The 22,118-nt window shown below is 34.2% G+C and overlaps 1 protein-coding gene across 1 annotated transcript; it reads left to right on the top strand.

Moving 5' to 3' along the window:
* The first annotated feature begins 5,379 nt into the window (after window positions 1–5,379).
* LOC141588262 (uncharacterized) lies at window positions 5,380–8,298 on the top strand. The gene is made up of 5 exons (XM_074409712.1): window positions 5,380–6,332; window positions 6,423–6,606; window positions 6,704–6,832; window positions 7,621–7,767; window positions 7,873–8,298. The coding sequence occupies exons 1-5, from the start codon at window positions 5,818–5,820 to the stop codon at window positions 8,296–8,298; spliced, it is 1,401 nt and encodes a 466-aa protein (XP_074265813.1). The 5' UTR covers window positions 5,380–5,817.
* The last annotated feature ends 13,820 nt before the right edge of the window (window positions 8,299–22,118 follow it).

The raw sequence follows: 22,118 nt of genomic DNA, 5'->3' as shown, positions 1-22,118 counted from the left end.
AAATTTTTATATTAAAAATTGTTTAAAAAAATTAAAGTTTCAATTTTTATCATTAAAGTTTCACTCGTAAAATATTAAAGTTATATTTAAAAATTGTTGCATAGAGAGCTGGATTGGGGTTAACTTACCTCGCAGTAGCATCCTTGATTGGAGATTGAAGATGAAAGGGGGCAAAAAACACCAGGAGATGATTAATGCAATCATCAATGCGACGATCTATTGTATTTGGCGACAGAGAAACCTTTGCAAACACGAGGTTCAAGTACTCAGACCTACTAAGCTTGCGGGTGACATCCTTAAGGACATGAAAACTTGGTTCTCTAGCTTGATTCAAAGGAAGAGTGACATCGACATAGATGAGATCAGGAAATTTTTTGGGGAAGACATGAATCCTATTTACTAGGGTTCATGTGTGAAGCTGATGACGATTTGATTTTGTTGTTGAGAATCAGATAGGAATTTGGTCTTGTTGTAGGATCGGTCTTGGACTGATGTCGTTTCCTTTTGTTTTTGTCTATGCGTTTTGATGAAGCCCATTAGAATAATGGATTGACCCAAATGCATTGTATGGTTACTTTTTTATTTGAATGAATTACTTACATTTCATCAAAAAAATATATTTAAAAATCAACAAAATTAAATAAATTCAAATTTTTATATTAAAAATTGTTTTAAAAAAATTAAAGTTTCAATTTTTAGCATTAAAGTTTCACTCGTAAAACATTAAAGTTATATTTAAAAATTAGTAAAATTAAATAAATTCAAATTTTATATTAAAATTTGTTTAAAAAAATTAAAGTTTCAATTTTTAGCATTAAAGTTTCACTCGTAAAACATTAAAGTTATATTTAAAAATTAGTAAAATTAAATAAATTCAAATTTTTATATTAAAAATTGTTTAAAAAAATTAAAGTTTCAATTTTTAGCATTAAAGTTTCACTCGTAAAATACTAAAGTTATACTCAATAATCATTTTATATATTTAAAATAAAATTTTATAAAATAAATTTAAATTTTTATTTATAAAATAACCTTAAACTTTAAAGTTATAATTATAAAGAATTAAAGTTACACTCATAAATTAAAGTTTTATTTATAAAACATTAAAGTTTTCATCTTAAAATTTTAAAATCTCAACCATCCATCTTAGTTGATCAATGGCTAGGATTAGGACTTAGTGGACTTGCCATTTTAGGTGGACTCATTTGAACTCCTCTCTCTCTCTCTCTCTCTCTCTCTCTCTCTCTCTCTCTCTCTCTCTCTCTCTCTCTATATATATATATATATATATATATATATATATATATATATATATATATATATATATATATATATATATATATATATATATATATATATATATATATATATATATATATATATAGAGTAAGGATCAAGTGAGTCCACCTTAAGTCATTAAGTCCATAAGTCCCATTTAGAGCCCTTAGATTGTGAGGATGAATGGCTAAGATTACACCAAAAAGCAACTTATAACATTATAATAATATGTAGACTAATTACCTCTCTCCTTAGGCTATTAGACTTACTGTTCATTCTGCATGTATGTTTCTCATCAGTCACTTGCACGTTATTCAACTTCCCTCCACTTGATCATACAACCTCCTCATAATTTCAAAAAACCGTCCTTCCTTATTCCTGTCTTTCATCTCACATTTCTTCATTTCTTTTCTATTCCTTACTGTTCCATTCTCTTGCTTACCAAATACAAACAAATCCATTTCTTTTCTGTATTTTATCGCATTCAAACCCTTGTAGTTCCTATCTTTGTTTCTTTACCTCAGCTTGAAGGTAATTCATTGATCATCCTTTATTCTTTTCTTTGTTTAAATTTTTTAATTTTGCAATTTATGCTTGAGTCGTAATTGTTGTATTGCGTGTTTCAATTTTATTGTGTGTTTCAATTTCTGTGATTTTATTGTGTGTTTGAATATTTAATTAAATTCACAGTGTAAATCTGAATTGATGGGTAGTGTCAATGTATTTGTTAGGGTTTTAATCGAGCCTGTTTTTGGGGATTGTAAATGTGATGTAATTGGGATTGTGAATGTGAGGACAGCCCAAGTGTAAATGTGAACAAAAAAAAGTGTAAATGTGAACAATCAGAAAGTGTAAATGTGAGGATAGGAGAAGTGTAAATGTTATCAAATAAAGTGTAAATCTGACTCAATTGGAAGTGTAAATGTGAAGATATTCAAAGTGTAAATGTGAGGATAGAGTAAGTGTAAACGTGAACACTAAAATCAAATCACTAAAATGGAACTGTAGATGTGAAGATAATGGAAGTGTAAATGTGAGTTTAGGAGAAGTGTAAATGTGAACAAATAAAGGGTAAATCTGACTAAATTGGAAGTGTAAATGTGAAGATACTGGAAGTGTAAATGTGAGTGTAGGAGAAGTGTAAATGTGAACAAATAAAGCGTAAATCTGACTAAAGTGGAACTGTAAATGTGAAGATAATGAAAGTTTAAATGTGAAGATAGAATAAGTGTAAATGTGAACAAATAAAGGGTAAATCTGACTAAACTGGAAGTGTAAATGTGAGGATAGAGTAAGTGTAAATGTGAATAAATAAAGTGTAAATGTGAACAAATAAAGTGTAAATCTGACTAAATTGGAAGTGTAAATGTGAAGATACTGGAAGTGTAAATGTGAGGATAGAGTAAGTGTAAATGTCAACAAATAAAGGGTAAATCTGACTAAACTGGAAGTGTAAATGTGAGGATAGAGTAAGTGTAAATGTGAATAAATAAAGTGTAAATGTGAACAAATAAAGGGTAAATCTGACTAAATTGGAAGTGTAAATGTGAAGATACTGGAAGTGTAAATGTGAGGATAGAGTAAGTGTAAATGTGAACAAATAAAGGGTAAATCTGACTAAAGTGGAAGTGTAAATGTGAAGATAATGAAAGTGTAAATGTGAGTGTAGGAGAAGTGTAAATGTGAACAAATAAAGGGTAAATCTGACTAAATTGGAAGTGTAAATGTGAAGATACTGGAAGTGTAAATGTGAGGATAGAGTAAGTGTAAATGTGAACAAATAAAGGGTAAATCTGACTAAAGTGGAAGTGTAAATGTGAAGATAATGAAAGTGTAAATGTGAGTGTAGGAGAAGTGTAAATGTGAACAAATAAAGGGTAAATCTGACTAAATTGGAAGTGTAAATGTGAAGATACTGGAAGTGTAAATGTGAGGATAGAGTAAGTGTAAATGTAAATGTGTAGACTGTTATAGGTTGACTGATATTGTGCATTTCTTATGTACTTTTTGTTCCTGATTCAGATGGTATCTCGATGGAGAAGTACTGAAGTGAAGAACAACCGGAAGTTACCCCTACATTTAGTTAAGTATGTCGCCCAACCGGCTTCACAAGCTTATTGGTAAGCTTAACATTGCCCAACGAGCTGCTGTACAGAGGATTGGATTTGGGGGGCTGCTTCATCTTAAACTCAAGTTTCCGCTTTCACATGTTCCCGAATTTCTTGAGGCTTTCAAATGATGGTTCTCATGTTTTCAGGGGCGTCGGAGTTGAAGGAGTTTATGGTTACTAAGTATGATGTCTATGACTGTTTCATGTTACCTGTTGGTGAGAGAGAGATGGAAATAGTACCTCACTGGACATATGCCTGTGCTAAAGATGAAAAATATGTGCGCATAAAACAACGTGGCGCAAAAAGTTCAAAGTGAAATCAAATTCCGATTCTATTCCTTTAGGAGACGTCTTCAATTATATTGAGTCGAGCAATTCAAAGATGGAGGCGATGAATTCGCGCCTGTTTGTGCTTCTTAGCATTTCATCATTCCTTGCGCCGACATTGAACAACGGCATTGAAATCAAACTTTTGAAAGTGGTTGAAGATGTGAGTGCCATACGGAGTATGACCGGTGCTCGTATGTATTGGAATGTCTAGCTAATGCTCGCAGCCGAGGCTCGCAACGTGCGATCACATCCGCTTGGTTGTATCCCTTTCCTTATGATTACTTATTTTCAGCGGTATGATTACCGTGGCAAGAGTTGCCCGATGGCCTTCCACTTATTCAAAGATTGGGATCCAAAACTCTATCGAAGAGGTTAAAGGATGAGCTGGACGTGGGTCCACTGGGTTGACTAACTTTGTCGAAGGTGATGTACCCGCGATGTCAAAACAAGACCCCTGATGAGAAGGACACTGGTAATACGATGTTGGCTATAGCTGGCACGCCCAAGGCGCCATTGGCAAGCCCTACGCCTCTTCTGATTTCAACGTCGGGTACATCACCCGATAAGAAGTTTATTCAGATTGAACTCCCTCCCCGTGTTGAAGATGACGATGAGTTGAAAGCTAGAAATTTGTAGATGTAAGATTTATGTTATGAATGTTTAATTAATCGCATATTTTATTTAATATATATATATATATATATATATTGAGCAGGTATATTTTGTGTATCTAGAGTCTTAAATCTTTTTTTGTTACCAACTGTAGGATGTACACGAGCTGTACTTGAAGATTCAAAGGAACGCCGTGGCCTTCTATTCCCGGTATACGGATGCAAATTTGAAATGCTTAAGAATTTAACAACAGTGCTACTTCTTCAATCGATCTTGTTCCGTCACAAGCGACGCAAGCTTTTTTTGAAGGTGCAAAGGTGAAGGAATATGTTGAAGAAGTTGGAAATTTAGCTTCCCAAATGAAAAAGTATAATGATAACGCTCCCTCATTGTCAGATGTTGGGAAGGTGGCCAAGAAAAAAACAAAGGCAAGCAAGAAAAAAAAGACCAAGGCTCCTAAGTTCGAGTTTACGCCTACTGTAGAGCATGTATCACTTGCAGAAGATTCTGATTTGGGTGATAAAGCAGGTGATGCGGCGATGTCAGAGGTAATGGAGACCGCTAATTTCTACAACACCGCTGAACTTAACGAAGCCTGTCGACGAGAGGAAGAGGAATGCGGGCTAGATTTAACCGACGACTTGACTCAATACACTGATCGGCAGATTCTAGAGAAAATTTATAGCCCGGATGAAGTTGAAGAAGCGTACACAAAGTCCTCATTGAACGAGGAGCAGGAAAGTTTGGGAGGGGAAGTGCCTGACACTAGTGGTGCCCCTGAGAAAGCTGAAGATGTTGTTCAGAAGTGTAAGTCAGAAGCAACGAATAAGGTTGATGCGGATGTGGTAGGTCGATCAATCGAAGATGGTTCATCTTCGATTCAACTAAAATTTATTTCGATCGCGATATTGATAATGCGCTGCAAGGTTTGGCGAGATGTTGGGGATGGTGGCGGTGAAGCGGCGGAGAGAGGGTCGCGTACGAGATAGGTGAGGATGAGATTGTGCGGGTATGGATATGGAGTGGCTCAAGAACAAAATCTGTTTCTGGCGAAGGGGAGCCGTCTTTTTCAAAAGTAGCAAACAAGGTGGGTGCGGATGTGGAAGTCCCGTCAATTGAAGATGGATCATCTTCATTTGAGTTGAAATTTATAGCGACAGCTGATATCGATAACGCGCTGAAAAAGTTGTCAGACAGCGGTGACATTGAAGTGGCACAGGGTGGTGCACTGACAGTCCAGGATGAGGCTGTGCAGGGCATGGACATGGAGCCGTCCCAAGAGCAAGGGCCCTGCCGCGGGCCCGAACCACTCGTTGTTGGACTAGTGCCTGGTGAGGTCATGGATGTTAGCGGTGCACCGGAGTGGAAATGACCGTTGACCGACGCCAAGTCGGTGGGTACGAAAAGCACCGGATGGTGAGCCTGGCATTGTTTCGACCACAGTGCGTGAAGATGCATCGCAAGAAGGTTTAGAGATTGGTAGTGGCATGGTCAACGAGGAAGGTGAGGGCCCTCTTGAACAACCTGGTTGCCCTGGTTCATTTCAGAATGATGACAAGCCCATGGATGTTGCAGAGGGAGCAGATAAGGTTATTGTTGAAGCACCCTCCTCCGAGTTTAAGTTGCCGGAATTTCAGTGTACGCTTATATCTACTGCAGAGCTAGCTGAGGCGTTTAAGGGGGTTCCAGGTGAGGATTTTGGAACGACTGATGTGGCAGGCCCTTCTCAACCAGCCGTTCCCGCGGATGGTCGGGAAATTTATGTCCCCCGGAGTAATATGGATCACCACCCTTTCCTATTTCATTCACCTGAGCCCTTACAGTGCATGGAAGTGGTCCCTGAGAATCTGACTTGCACCATGGATTGTGGGGAACCCATGCCCGAGCAAGGCTTTGTTACTGTAGACCTGCAGCTGAACAAGAAATTATTTAGGGGTGTTTTTAAGGAAAGGAAATACGTCCTGGACTACGTATTTAACAAATCAGAAGCTTGGTTGAAAGGGTGAGTCGATTAATTTCTATGTTAAACATATTAATACTTATATGTTGTCGTAACCATGTTTGCCTTATATAAATCTTTCTTTTTTTGTAGGGAAGAATTGGCAGTTTTTTCAGACTTTTTCTTCGTGTCACGGGAAGACATGTTAACCCTTGAACCTGGACAGGAAGTTATGAATTCTGTAATCGATTGTTGGTGCCTACTAATCAATAAGATGATGTATGACCAAACTGCACCAGTTGCATCCTCTCGTTGTTTCTTCGGGCTTAGTCACACTGTACTTACCCTATCCTCACTCAATGCAATTTTTATAGTTCCAATTTAATTGTAACGTAAGTGTCTAAATTTAATAGCGCTGCCGTTCGTTTGAACAGAGCCCTGCACTGGAAATTTGGAAAGCCAAGAAGAAAGGCATTGTTCTTGACAAAAAGGACGAAATCTGGGCTGGGTGGGATGCTTGGATTCAATCCTGTTTGTCTCCATTTCAACTTGGATCTGATATGGTAAGTGTAAATGTGACCTATTGTGAAGTGTAAATGTCATCACACCGAAAGTGTATATGTGATTTTCACAGAAAGTGTAAATGCCTGGATGTGATTAAGAAGAAAGTGTAAATGTCATGAAATATGAAGTGTAAATGTGATACGTAGTGAAGTGTAAATGTCATGCTGTATAGTGTAAATGTGATTATATAGAAAGTGTAAATATGTTGACATAGCGAGTGTAAAGGTGACTAAATAGAAAGTGTAAATGTCAGCACATATAAAGTGTAAATGTGAATATATGTAAAGTGTAAATGTCATGACATATGAAGTGTAAACGTGAGACATAGTGAACTGTAAATGTCGTGAGATATTGTGAATTGTGAATGTAATGAAATATAAAGTGTAAATGTGATACATAGTGAACTGTAAATGCCATGATGTATAGTGGAAATGTGATCATATAGAAAGTGTAAATGTGATGACATAGGGAGTGTAAAGGTGACTAAACAGGAAGTGTAAATGTCATCACATATAAAGTGTAAATGTGAATATATGGAAAGTGTAAATGTCAGCACTTAGGAAGTGTAAATGTGAGATATAGTGAAGTGTAAAAGCTATGACACAGGGAGTGTAAAGGTGACTAAATACGAAGTGTAAATGTCATGACATATATAGTGTAAATGTGAATATATGGAAAGTGTAAATGTCATGACACAGGGACTGTAAATGTGACGAATTATTGAAAGTGTAAATCTGAAATTTTTTACTGAGTGTATCTTTTATGTCTTTGTTGTCACACCCGCCAGGTCTTCATCCCGATCTTATCTGGCAATAATGATCATTACAGCTGTGCATGCATAAACTTCGTTTCCGAGCAGATAGAGTATTTGGACAACCGTCGATACGACGATGATTTTGAGAAGCTTCCATATTTTGGAATTTCCCGTATTGCGGTAATAATTATAAATAGCATACCGTAATTTGTTCTTCAGTGTTGATGTATTCTGGAATTGTAAACACTGTTTTTAAATTGACTTTTTTTTTAATTCCTTTTACAGTGTGATTTAATGGGTGCGTATCTGGAGTCTAAAGGGTTTGTCAGAGGTTCAAAGGTTGCTGGGTTCAAATTTGTGAATGTCGAATTTAAATGGCAAGGCACGGGTTATTCTGCGTTTGATTACGGGGTGTACATGATGATACACATGCTGCTTTTCAATGGGAAGCTATTTGACTGCGCCTTAGGTGAGAGGGACGTTCTGAACCTCGTCCGGGCTGAAGTGGTGTCGATTCTTATCCTGAGTGACCATAACAAAGTGAGGGAGAGCGTTCGCTCAAGGATAACCCAATTCAGAGAAAAGTATGGTCAAGGTCTGAACCCGCTGGAAAACCTGGTCTCCAATGTTGCACGTGCGAGTCCGGACGATGAGGAAGAGATTACGTACAGTAAACGACCTCGTGTTGCAGTCCCACCCCTAAACGCGTAGAAGGAAGCCCTGTGGTCAATCCTGTAGCCATACAGCCGGAAAGCAGCCCCGCTGTTGTTCAAGCGTCAGCGCAGTCGTCGGGTAGCCAACCGTTGTCAGCCGTACGGAGCCGTCCCCAGGGGGGGGATGGCTTGGTTGCTCAATTGACGTGGGGTCGCTGGATACGCAAACTCTTGTTGTCTCGACCTTCTTACGGAACAATCAAAGTTTGGTCAGGGGTATTCGATCACGTCGAAAGCATGCGGTGGACTATTGCCTGTTAGACGACTACAACTTTGAAAATTCGTTAGTTCCTGCCAGTCTCTTATAACAGGGCCAATTCGTTACGATATTTAATTTGTAACTACTTCTCAATTTCTTACTATTATACGTGTGTTTTATTGCAGTGAATCAATCTCTTGGTACAAGAGGGCATGCCACGTCATACGGTCCGACATCATGACCATGCTTCCCGAGGTTGTAATGTCGCCTGTTGTCATTGAGTCGTGGGTCTGTTTTGTTTTGAACTATTTGGAGTCTGCTGAACACTTACTTCCTAGGATGGCCTTCTTTGGGATACGTCATATGGTACACCCCCCCCCCCCGTACCGACAAAGCCTCAAAGTTATACATTAGTTCTTTCTTTTATTATGAAGTCTCACTCACTCCCCGAACAGAATGTATCATGCAGACTTATGGATATACGTGAAGCGTGCTCACAGATCTAATGACATCACCGATCGGTCGTATCACATTTGGGATACCTTCATCCAGGACTGTGATAAAACTTTCAACCTGAATGCCGAGTTTATCTTCGTACCTGTCAACATTGGTGGTCACTTTGCATGCGTGTGTATAAATTTTGGACAACAAACTGTGGATCTCCTTGACTACCAACATCATGCCAACTGGGATCGATGAAATGTGCAATGTTACTCGCCAAGTGGCATCAATCTGTAGCGATTATTTGGACGCGAACGGACAGGGATATGAGATTACTAGCTTTGAGCATCGGCAAATCCCGTTCAGCGCCAAACACCCCTTCCTAACATAACAGAATCGGGATTTTCTCGTATGATGTATATCTTTGATGTACGAGGGTCAACCTTTTGAGCATCCAGACTTGGAGAGGAAGAGGAATCGACGGTACTTGGTAGTCGAGTTGGTGGCGACGCTTGTTCTAGCTGACATAAATGTCAACAGAGACATTTTTGAAGCAAAGTTGAATGGGTTTATCGCTGGAAAAGAAGATTTATGGGCCAAGTTACAAAAGAAGCGCAAAATTAAGGCTGTGTTGTCGAAAAAGTGAACAATTTGTGGACATATTTTTTTTAAAATGTATTTTGTTTGGCAATCTTGAACTTAGTAAATAATGTTTTGATCTGTGGTTGGCAATGTTTGCAAGTGTAAGCTTTACAGTAATGAAGTGTAATTGTAAATTACACTAATGAAGTGTAATGGTTGACTATTTTTTTGCATTTATAATCATAGTTTATTCAAAGTGTAAATGTGACTAAATTGCAAGTGTAACTGTTATCACACTTGTAATTTAGTCACATTTACACTTTAAGTGTAAATGTTAACACACTTAAAGTGTAAATGTTAACACTGTCAGTGTCAACTTTAACATACTGAAAGTGTGAATATAAACACACCGAAATTAAATTGAATGCAGTGTAAATGTGGTGACATGGGAAGTGTAAATGTGGTGACAGCCCAAGTGTAAATGTGAACAAAAAAAGTGTAAATAAGAACAAATAGGAAGTGTAAATTTGAATATAGGAGAAGTGTAAATGTGAACAAATAAAGTGTAAAACTGACTAAATTGGAAGTGTAAATGTGAAGATATTCAAAGTGTAAATGTGAGGATATAGTATGTGTAAATGTGAAGTTCTTGGAAGTGTAAATGTCTTGACATGGGAAGTGTAAATGTTAACACCATTATTTGAAAATAAGTGTAATCATTACTTGAAATAACATAAGTAATCCAAAATAAGTTCAAGTAACACAATGTTTGGCTATCTAATAAAAACAGAGAGATTTTGGTCTTATGCCGTTGTAACTCTAACGTTGGTGTTACTAAAAGTTACACCAACTCAGCTTCAAAGTTACGCTACATGAGACCAATTCCTTATCGCCCGCTCCAGTTATAGCACATCAAAGTTTTAAGTTACACACTCAAAATATATAGAGCAACACTTGTCACCGATCCGACGTCTATTCTTCTCCCGACTCCAGCTCTTCCTCCTCCTCTCCTTCATCCTCTTCTCAGTTCAGACGACCCTTCGCACAATGGCGTGTGTCTTTGAGAAGGGGTTAGGCGCTTTCTCTTGTCGTGATTTGCCATTCTCTTGCAATTCTTACACTTACGTTTGGGTTTCCTAGCCAACACCATTGCTTTTGTTTTGGCCGACAAAGAATCTTTTCCGGTCCCCTTGTTTTTCGAATTCTTTGGTGGCAATATCGTCACTACCTCACATGCCGTACAATTCAGAAATTTCTCCATTTGTTGATTTTTATTCAACACTTCCCCTAATGGTGACAGGGACTGTCTAAATGATCTAATTACAATGGAAAAGCTCATCAACATCAGCTATTCCTTTGTCTCGAAGGAGCCCTACTGACTTCATGAACTTCGACCACATTATTGACATTGCAATTTGTTTTTCATCGATGACTTGCATGTTTTCTGTTCCTTCACCATTAGTATTGAAAATCCTTAATCGGAGATACTCTTTCATCCATCTATTCGAACATAATCTTCCTCGGTATAGTCTTTATCCCACTTGTTGAAAAAATCCATATTATATGGCGGCATAGGATTCCGGTTCTTTCAAACATCGTACAACTGCAGCTTGCTTTACGTGTACCTGTGTCATCAGATAAAGCTATCATGTAAGTGTGAACGTTAAAAATAGTGTCACTTATGTAAAGTGTAAATGTATTGAATTGTAAAGTGTAAATGTTAAGTCATTAGAAGTGTAAATGTAATGATCTAAAGTGTAAATGTCATGAATTGTAAAGTGTAAATGCTAAGTAATTAGAAGTGTAAATGTAATCTAATAGGAAGTGTAAATGTTAAGGTATTAGAAGTGTAAATGTTAAGTTATAGGGGATTTACATGTGTAAATGTCATATGATGTAAAGTGTAAATGTCATGAATGTAGTGTAAATGTCAATAAGTGGAAAAGTGTAAATGTTAAGGTATAGGAAGTGTAAATGTCATATGATGTAAAGTGTATTGAATTGTAAAGTGTAAATGTTAAGTCATTAGAAGTGTAAATGTAATGATCTAAAGTGTAAATGTCATGAATTGTAAAGTGTAAATGCTAAGTAATTAGAAGTGTAAATGTAATCTAATAGGAAGTGTAAATGTTAAGTCATTAGAAGTGTAAATGTAATGATCTAAAGTGTAAATGTCATGAATTGTAAAGTGTAAATGCTAAGTAATTAGAAGTGTAAATGTAATCTAATAGGAAGTGTAAATGTTAAGGTATTAGAAGTGTAAATGTTAAGTTATAGGGGATTTACATGTGTAAATGTCATATGATGTAAAGTGTAAATGTCATGTTTGTAGTGTAAATGTCAATAAGTGGAAAAGTGTAAATGTTAAGGTATAGGAAGTGTAAATGTCATATGATGTAAAGTGTAAATGTCATCAATTGTAAAGTGTAAATGTTAAGTTAATAGAAGTGTATATGCAAACTAATAGGAAGTGTAAATGTAAACTAATGGGAAGTGTAAATGTTAAGTTATTAGAAGTGTAAATGTTAAGTTATAGGAATTTAAAAGAGGTAAAAACAGAAAGTGTAAATGTCATAGGAAGTGTAAACTACCTGGACTGTACACAACTTCAAAATTCTTCTTCCTGGTTGAATCTTTGACAATAGTTATCTCTAGCTCGCCTCTCTCAGTGAAACCTCATGTTCTACATGTATCAATTGAGAAGAAGGCTTCTTGTTTGAATTTGTTGAAAGCTGAATAGGTGTACACCTTTGCAGCATGAATCTCTAATGCCAGATGTGTTGACGCCGTTGACGAGTGCTTATCCATGTTGTCAAGTCGCTTCATGTATGTCTTTGTTGGTCCATAGCGCTCTCAAAACGCATCCAAAACTCAACCAATGTTCCTGACTTGTGCTCAAACCTCTTGAAAAAGCTATTTTCGCTCTCTGATCTTTGAGTTGTCCTCATAATCGACGCCATCCTCAAGTCTCTGCAATGCGCCATCACCCACTGTCCCCTTATAGCATATGTATCTGCAAACCAATCATTTACGCCAACACCATGATCTTGAATTATTTGCTCCCGAGAGACCATCAAATTCTCTGTTGCCTCAAGCTCATCGTCCCATATAATGTTATCAATTTTACAGATGAACTCATTATAGTCGCTTCTCGAGACGCCAAACTTATTTGGCATTTTGTTCATTATATGCCACATACAGAACCGATGGCGCGCTGTCTTGAAAACAAGAGGGACAGATTTGATAATACCTGGGTCCTGATCTCGTAATTATGTACTGGGTTCCTTACCCCCATTGCTTGTAAAAACCGGTTGAAAACCCAATTAAACGACTCATAATCTTCCCTTGCAATTAGAGCCCCACGTAACGTCACGGATCGTTTATGGTGGTCAACACCTGTGAATGGTGTGAATATCATAGAATACTTATTGGTGGAGTAAGTTGGGTCGAATGACACCGCATCACCAAAAATTTTGTAATTATCTCTGGGCAAGATCAAGTCCGCCCATATGGCCCTACGTAGGCTGCCATCATCGTCAAGGTCATAGTCAAAGTAGAAACCTATTCTTGTTTCAGTCATTTCCTTGAAATGGTCAACAAACAACTGACCATCCCGTTCGTGAATGAAACATTTAACATCCCTATGGAAGTTCTTAAAATCATTTAAGCTTGCTCCAATGTTTTCGTATCCATTCACTTGTTCTTTGCAGATTCTGTATGTTTTTGTTGCTCCTATCTTCACCGTCAATCAATCATTAATGAATCGTCATATAAATATAACATGAATGGAATTATTTATTTAGTATAGAGACTGATTATGTATTACAAACCCTTGAGTTTGACACGATTATCATCTTGTGATAATCTGTTATGTTACGCGACAATTTACGAACTCTCTGTCCTTAAGTGAGATAAGCTCGTGATTGTGACCCTCGTGGAACCGGTCAATTACTAAAAGACCATTCTTCATATATAGTCGTATCCTCGCTTTACACCCCATTCTAGTGACCCCGAATATCCTCTCGTGAATTCTCCCCATCCAAATCCGCCATCCCGATTTTTTCTCGGGCTTCTTGTGAGCGAAACCTTCTCGATTGCGGGGCGACGAGCTTTGACTTGATCTCACCGCCACGCCATTTTTTTGTTGTGTACCTACGTACATCAAACCCACAAGCAATGGCGTATATCTTATAAAAAGTCACCGCATCCTCAACCCCCCAAACTCCCCGGCCGATGTACGGTGTAAACCTCTTCTCCACCTCCTTACACAAATCTTGCCTATCGGGTTGAACCCCATTCTGTTTTACCAAGTCTGTAAATGTGCACAGAGTGTAAGTGTAAATGTAAATGTCCTCAGATATGAAGTGTAAATTTGATGTTCTAAAAGTGTAAATGTCATCAAAAGTGTAAATGTCAGAACTATAGTAAAAATAAACATCCAAAAGTGTAAGTGTAAATGTCAAGAGAAACAAAGTGTAAATGTGTTTGTTCAAAGTGTAAATGTCATCAAAAGTGTAAATGTCAAAACTATAGTAAAAGTAAACATCCAAAAGTGTAAGTGTAAATGTCGGTAGAAACAAAGTGTAAATGTGCTTTGTAATGTCATGTGTAAATGTCAAAAAAAGTGTAAATGTCGTGAAATGCAAAGTGTAAATGTGATTCTTTATAAGTGTAAATGTCAACAAAAGTGTAAATGTTTTCAGAATGCTAACACAAATTAAAACTATAATATTAACAGAAAGTGTAAATGTAAAACTATAGCAAAAAGAGTAAACATCCAAATGTGTAGCAGAAACGAAGTATAAATGTGATTGTCTGAAAGTGTAAATGTCAACAAAAGTGTAAAAGTACACCAAAAGTGTAAACGTGAGCAGCAATGCAGTGTAAATGTGATGCTTTAAAAGTGTAAATGTCAACAAAAGTGTAAATGTCAACAAAAATATAAACATAAAAATGCAAATGTATTGAATTGTAAAGTGTAAATGTTAAGTCATTAGAAGTGTAAATGTAATGATCGAAAGTGTAAATGTCATGAATTGTAAAGTGTAAATGCTAAGTAATTAGAAGTGTAAATGTAATCTAATAGGAAGTGTAAATGTTAAGGTATTAGAAGTGTAAATGTTAAGTTATAGGGGATTTACGTGAAAATGTCATATGATGTAAAGTGTACCTGTGTACAGTACAGGAAAAGTGTAAACGTGAGCAGTAATGCAGTGTAAATGTGAGGCTTTAAAAGTGTAAATGTCAATAAAAGTGTAAATGTTGTCAGAATGCTAACTCACATAAAAAATATAACAATTAAAATGCAAAGGTGACTATAACAATAAAAAAGTGTAAATTTAAAAGTACAGGAAAAGTGTAAACGTGAGCAGTAATGCAGTGTAAATGTGAGGCTTTAAAAGTGTAAATGTCAATAAAAGTGTAAATGTTGTCAGAATGCTAATTCACATAAAAAATATAACAATAAAAAGTGTAAATGTAAAACTATAGCTAAAATGTTCATGTAAATGTTGTCAGAATGCGTTCATGCTAATTTAAACTCAAATTAATGAAAACCCAAAGCAGAAGATTTAATTCTAACAATGTTCATTTCAAACCCAATAACAAATAATCAAAACAAGAATGAACAAATTCGATGACATGCAAATATGCAAAACCTCGTAATGTTTACCTTCATCCTTCCTATTCAACCTAAAAATATGAAAATGTGACTGAAAACAATTAATAAAATGAAGAAATACCATTGATGTCATCTATTATTTGCATGTTTACGCTGATTTGGAGGATTTAGAGAGAACTTTAGCTTCGTTTGGAGATGAAAGAACCCAGTTTTAGAGAGAAGAAAGAAAAAAAAAGGTTGGAATTAAGTGTGTTCAGGAAGGAAGAATGTGGGAAGTGGAAACATAGTACAAAGGATATATGGTTTTGTCCGCAGAAATAATCATTGTAAGAACAATTCGCAGAATTGTTGTCCTCTCTCTCAATAGCCATGCTTTTCCCTTTTTTTTTTTTTGGCCTACATTTTGTAAAAATCTTCACCATAGATGTTGTCCGTCTAAGGGTCCTTATAAGGACTTAAGGACTCAAATGAGGTAAGGGACTCATTAGATCTTACTTATATATATATATATATATATATATATATATATATATATATATATATATATATATATATATATATATATATATATATATATATATATATATAGGTAAGATCTAATGAGTCCTCCTCTCAAATTGAGTCCATAAGTCCCTCTAAGGGCCTTAGGATGGACTCAATGAATGGTTGAGATGCATTTGATTAAGGGCTATTAAAAAGAAAAGGAAAAAAATGTGGATGGTTGGATTGAGATGGGTGGTTGAGATCGAAAATTACCAAAAAAAATTACCACTAATCAAATTTCTATACACTAATTAATTTTTCTTTCTCTCTCTAGCCCCTAATTAATCAGTTTTGAGTTTAAAATTTCAGAAGTGTAAATGTAATGTTGTATGAGTTTTACAAGTGTAAATGTGATGTTTTACGAGTGTATGAGTTTTACAAGTGTAAATGTGATGTTTTACGAGTGTAAATGTAACATTTTAAGAGTGTACATTTGATTTTTTGTGACGGAAATTTTGAATTTATATAATTTTAACATTTTACAAGTGTAAATGTGAAGTTTTACGAGTGTAAATGTAACATTTTTAAGAGTGTAAATTTGATTTTTTGTGACGGAAATTTTGAATTTATATAATTTTAACATTTTACAAGTGTAATTGTAAAGTTTTACGAGTGTAAATGTAACATTTTTAAGAGTGTAAATTTGATTTTTTGTGACGGAAATTTTGAATTTATATAATTTTAACATTTTACAAGTGTAAATGTGAAGTTTTACGAGTGTAAATGTAACATTTTTAAGAGTGTAAATTTGATTTTTTGTGACGGAAATTTTGAATTTATATAATTTTAACATTTTACAAGTGTAAATGTGAAGTTTTACAAGTGTAAATGTAACATTTTAAGAGTGTAAATTTGATTTTTGTGACGGAAATTTTGAATTTATATAATTTTAACATTTTACAAGTGTAAATGTGAAGTTTTACGAGTGTAAATGTAACATTTTTAAGAGTGTAAATTTGATTTTTTGTGACGGAAATTTTGAATTTACATAATTTTAACATTTTACAAGTGTAAATGTGAAGTTTTACGAGTGTAAATGTAACATTTTAAGAGTGTAAATTTGATTTTTTGTGACGGAAATTTTGAATTTACATAATTTTAACATTTTACAAGTGTAAATGTGATGTTTTACGAGTGTAAATGTAATGTTTTAAGAGTGTAAATGTAGTATTTTAAGAGTAAATTGGTCCTTTGAGTGTAACTTTGGTCCTTTATAAGTGTCACTTTTGTCCTTTACGAGTAAAACTTTAGTCCGACTACCAAAAAACACCACCACCGTCGTCCTCCACCACCAACTCATATCCAAAAAAATTATGAGTGCAAATTTATATAATTTTAACGAGTGTAAATGTAAAGATATACGAGTGTAAATGTAAAAAATATGAGTGTAATGTAAAAATATACGAGTGTAAATGTAAAGAAATAAGGGTGTAAATCTGAAAAATGAGTGTAAATGTAAAGAAATATGAGTGTAAATGTAAAGAAATACGAGTGTAAATGTAAAGAAATACGAGTGTAAATCTGAGAAATGCGTGTAAATATAAAGTAATATAAGTGTAAATGTAAAGAAATACAAGTGTAAATGTAAAGAAATACGAGTGTAAATCTGAAAAATGAGTGTAAATGTAAAGAAATACGAGTGTAAATGTAAAGAAATACGAGTGTAAATCTGAAAAATGAGTGTAAATGTAAAGAAATATGAGTGTAAATGTAAAGAAATATGAGTATAATAAATATATTTATTAGATCTAAGAATAAAAAACATGATAATACGATTTTTTTCAAAAATCTACTATATATTTATGAGATCTACGAATGTAAATTTGAAAAATGAATATAACTTTAATAAAAGATTAAAGGAACACAAAAACCGTGACACAAAGTCACAAACAAACCCATATACACAAAACAAATCACCAACCTTTATATATATTAAAAAAAAAAAAAAAAAAAAAAAAAACAACGAATACAAAATATACAAACCCAAACCACCAACCAACCTTTATATATAATAATAATAATAATTAAAAAAAAAAAAAAGGAAAAACAAATGAGAAAGTCGCAGCTAAATGAGCCAACAACCCCACTACCATCATACGTAATAAATAATAAAAAAAAAATGAGAATCTCAAACAAACAATACCCCACGACACAACATCCCACAATATTAAGAAAAATTAAAAAAAAATGCAAAACATAAACAAACAGCAACACAGCCGCCGACTATACCATACAACAGATCTGGAAGAAGAGGGCCGGGGTTGTGTGTGGTGGTATTGGACAGATCTGGAAGAAGTGAGGAGAGGAGTGCGGTGGTGGGTGATCGTTTTTTGGTGGTTGATTGTGGTTGTTGGTTGTGTTAGTGTTGGTGGTGGGTGTGGATGGTGTAGGGTAGGGCGTGGTGGTGGGACGATGATGGCGTTGGGTAGTGGAGGCAAGGGTATAGAGGGAGGTCAGAGGTTGTTGTGGGTGATGGTGGTACGTCGTGGTGGCCGTGTATTTTTTGTCGGGTTGTCGAGGTTTGTCCCCTTTTTTTTTTCAGATCTAGAGTGCGGTGGTGGAAGTTGTAGTGCGGTTGTGTGGTGGTTGTGTACGGGGGTGGCGAGTAATGAGAAAAGATGAAGGCGAGTGGCGAGCAGGGGATGTTGTGCGGTGGTTGTGGCTCACCGGCTCGAGTGGAGGCTGTCTCGGTGACGGGAAAGGAGAAAGAAGGAAGGTGGTGGTGATGTGCGGTGGTTGTGGGTCACGACAGGCAGGGGGGGAGGAGGCATAAATGGAGGTCGGGGCCGGGGTTGGTGGTGGTGGGTGAGTGAGGATGAGGAGGGAATTTTTTTTTTTTGATTTTTTTGAATTTTTGGGTTTTTGGAATTGTTTTGGTTTTGGGGGTTTTTAGAGAGATGAGTGGGAGGATAATTGTGTGGTAGGAGAGAGAAGTAGGTGGAAAAAGAAGGGTTATATAGTGAAATTAGGGGGTTGATTAGTGTGGTAGTGAGAGAAACTGATTAATTAGGATTGATCCCCTAATTTTAGCACTAATTCCTCCCTTTTCCCTTTCAATCTCAACCCTCCATCCTATCTTTTTAAGGGTCCTAAAGAGGACTTATGTACTCAAGGAGTTTAGGTGGACTCACTTGATCCTTCCTATATATATATATATATATATATATATATATATATATATATATATATATATATATATATATATATATATATATATATATATATATATATATATATAGAGAGAGAGAGAGAGAGAGAGAGAGAGAGGAGTTCAAATGAGTCCACCTAAAATGGCAAGTCCACTAAAACCTAATCCTAGCCATTGATCAACTAAGATGGATGGTTGAGATTTTAAAATTTTAAGATGAAAACTTTAATGTTTTATAAATAAAACTTTAATTTATGAGTGTAACTTTAATTCTTTATAATTATAACTTTAAAGTTTAAGGTTATTTTATAAATAAAAATTTAAATTTATTTTATAAAATTTTATTTTAAATATATAAAATGATTTTTGAGTATAACTTTAGTATTTTACGAGTGAAACTTTAATGCTAAAAATTGAAACTTTAATTTTTTTAAACAATTTTTAATATAAAAATTTGAATTTATTTAATTTTACTAATTTTTAAATATAACTTTAATGTTTTACGAGTGAAACTTTAATGCTAAAAATTGAAACTTTAATTTTTTTAAACAAATTTTAATATAAAATTTGAATTTATTTAATTTTACTAATTTTTAAATATAACTTTAATGTTTTACGAGTGAAACTTTAATGCTAAAAATTGAAACTTTAATTTTTTTAAAACAATTTTTAATATAAAAATTTGAATTTATTTAATTTTACTGATTTTTAAATATATTTTTTTTGATGAAATGTAAGTAATTCATTCAAATAAAAAAGTAACCATACAATGCATTTGGGTCAATCCATTATTCTAATGGGCTTCATCAAAACGCATAGACAAAAACAAAAGGAAACGTCATCAGTCCAAGACCGATCCTACAACAAGACCAAATTCCTATCTGATTCTCAACAACAAAATCAAATCGTCATCAGCTTCACACATGAACCCTAGTAAATAGGATTCATGTCTTCCCCAAAAAATTTCCTGATCTCATCTATGTCGATGTCACTCTTCCTTTGAATCAAGCTAGAGAACCAAGTTTTCATGTCCTTAAGGATGTCACCCGCAAGCTTAGTAGGTCTGAGTACTTGAGCCTCGTGTTTGCAAAGGTTTCTCTGTCGCCAAATACAATAGATCGTCGCATTGATGATTGCATTAATCATCTCCTGGTGTTTTTTGCCCCCTTTCATCTTCAATCTCCAATCAAGGATGCTACTGCGAGGTAAGTTAACCCCAATCCAGCTCTCTATGCAACAATTTTTAAATATAACTTTAATGTTTTACGAGTGAAACTTTAATGCTAAAAATTGAAACTTTAATTTTTTTAAACAATTTTTAATATAAAAATTTGAATTTATTTAATTTTACTGATTTTTAAATATAACTTTAATGTTTTACAGTGAAACTTTAATGCTAAAAATTGAAACTTTAATTTTTTTTTTCAATTTTTAATATAAAAATTTGAATTTATTTAATTTTATTATTTTATAAATGAAACTTTAATGTTTTACGATTGTAACTTCAGTCATAATTTCTGAAACTTTTATTTTTTTTAACTTTATATTAATTTGAATGTAAATATCTGCGTAACTTAAGTCCATATATATATATTCATTAAATGTATGTATAGTTGTTCAATATGTTACCATTTAGAAAAGATTGGTATCAATTTTACAATCATTAAAATGCCAACAACTTACATTTTTAAACAAACGGTGAGAAAATTATTTAATATGTAACCAATTAAGCAAAATAATTAATAAAATTACTCAAGTAACATATACTCCATAAATGGTTATATATATACAATCATTACAATGTATGTATAGTTGTCGTATGTCACCATTTAAACAACATTGATGTAAATTTGATAATCAGTAAAATGGCGATATATTACACTTTTATATTTGTTGACAGAATTGTTAAATATGTAACCATTTTTAACTTTATATCAAAACCGCTTTCATCTGATTGTTCTTCATCGGCATCATGTTCACCTTTAAACTGTTCGTTGACGGAATGCTCTTCATCTAATTCCTTCACTTCATAACCACTTTCATCTGTCTTCCCATTATCTTTGCCTCATGTAAAACCTTGCGCTTTTATTTGAACTACATTTGGTTCTTGTCCACCCTCTACCAAAAATAAGGAAATCAATAAACCCAGAAAAATAAAACAACAAATCAAGAAAATCAAACAACAAACACAGAAAATAAATTTCATTGATCCTAGTTAAACAAACCTGGTTACATTTAAAATAAATGTGGTCACAATTTATATAAAAGCATATTCAAAGCCACCAACTCAAACCCCCGCCACACAAAAGTTGGTAATTAATGATAACAATAATGGATTATAGTGTTTCAAAAACAAATCAACAACAAAAACGCATTGATAACGATTAATGGTAGCAAAATCAAAGTGATTTCAAACAGAAATGCGTGTACCAATAACCCTAATAACAATATCATAATGATTCCAAATTTAAGAAAATATTCAAATCAAATGCATGTACTAAAATTACCTTTGATCGTGATTCCCTTTGTTACATTTTTTGTACCTTTTAAGTGGTGTTTTCTTTGCCATTTTTTTTTTCTTATCACTCATTTATTTTTCGTTTTGATGATCAAGAAGATGAATATGTTATGGTTTTTTGTGTTTTGATGAAAAAGGGAGATGAATATGGTATGGGTTAAATGTGTGGGAGATGAAGGGAGTGCTTTTAATTTTGTTTGAAGATTGAAATTTTCAGTTTGAAAATTTTGAAAATTGTGATATTTTTTTCTGATTATTTGCATTGGGAAGGTAAGCTTTTTTATTTGTTAACTAGTTTTGTGACCCGTGAAATTTACGGGATGTTTTGTTTTGAGTGTGATGTTTCTAGTGTTTTTAGTAATTGAAATTTTATAAAATATCAAAACATATAGTAAGCTCGCCTTATGAATAAGTCATCATTGATTGCGTACTAAGATTACGGGCATTTATATGTTAACATAAAGATCAAAGTCGATAAATTAAATAAGCCAAAGTAGGTGAATATTGTTATTTTTTTGAAGATAAAATGATGAAAAAAAACAAACAAATACCAAAATAAAATATACATTTGAAAAAAAATGAAAAAAAAAACTATTAGTCATTCACGTTGATGTCGTCAATCTTGTAGTTAGTTTCCAATATATAGTTATTTAAGCTATCCTAATATTTTACTTCTCCATGTAGTCTTCTTTTTCCAACGAATCGACCCTATAATAATAATAAAAAAAAGTAACTCAGTAATTAGTCTGAAGTAACCAACAAAATAG

This window comes from Silene latifolia, chromosome 6 (genome assembly GCF_048544455.1).
Source record: "Silene latifolia isolate original U9 population chromosome 6, ASM4854445v1, whole genome shotgun sequence".
NCBI lineage: Eukaryota > Viridiplantae > Streptophyta > Magnoliopsida > Caryophyllales > Caryophyllaceae > Silene > Silene latifolia.
Note: the sequence above shows the minus strand (reverse complement) of the source record. Positions and strands in the feature narration are given on the sequence as shown.

Bases quoted from the DNA above. Each gene is read 5' to 3' on its own strand.
- LOC141588262 (XM_074409712.1), top strand. From the start codon at position 5,818: ATGGTCAACGAGGAAGGTGAGGGCCCTCTTGAACAACCTGGTTGCCCT. The intron at 6,333-6,422 runs GTGAGTCGATTA...CTTTTTTTGTAG, and splicing joins TCAGAAGCTTGGTTGAAAGG to GGAAGAATTGGCAGTTTTTT. The intron at 6,833-7,620 runs GTAAGTGTAAAT...CACACCCGCCAG, and splicing joins TTCAACTTGGATCTGATATG to GTCTTCATCCCGATCTTATC.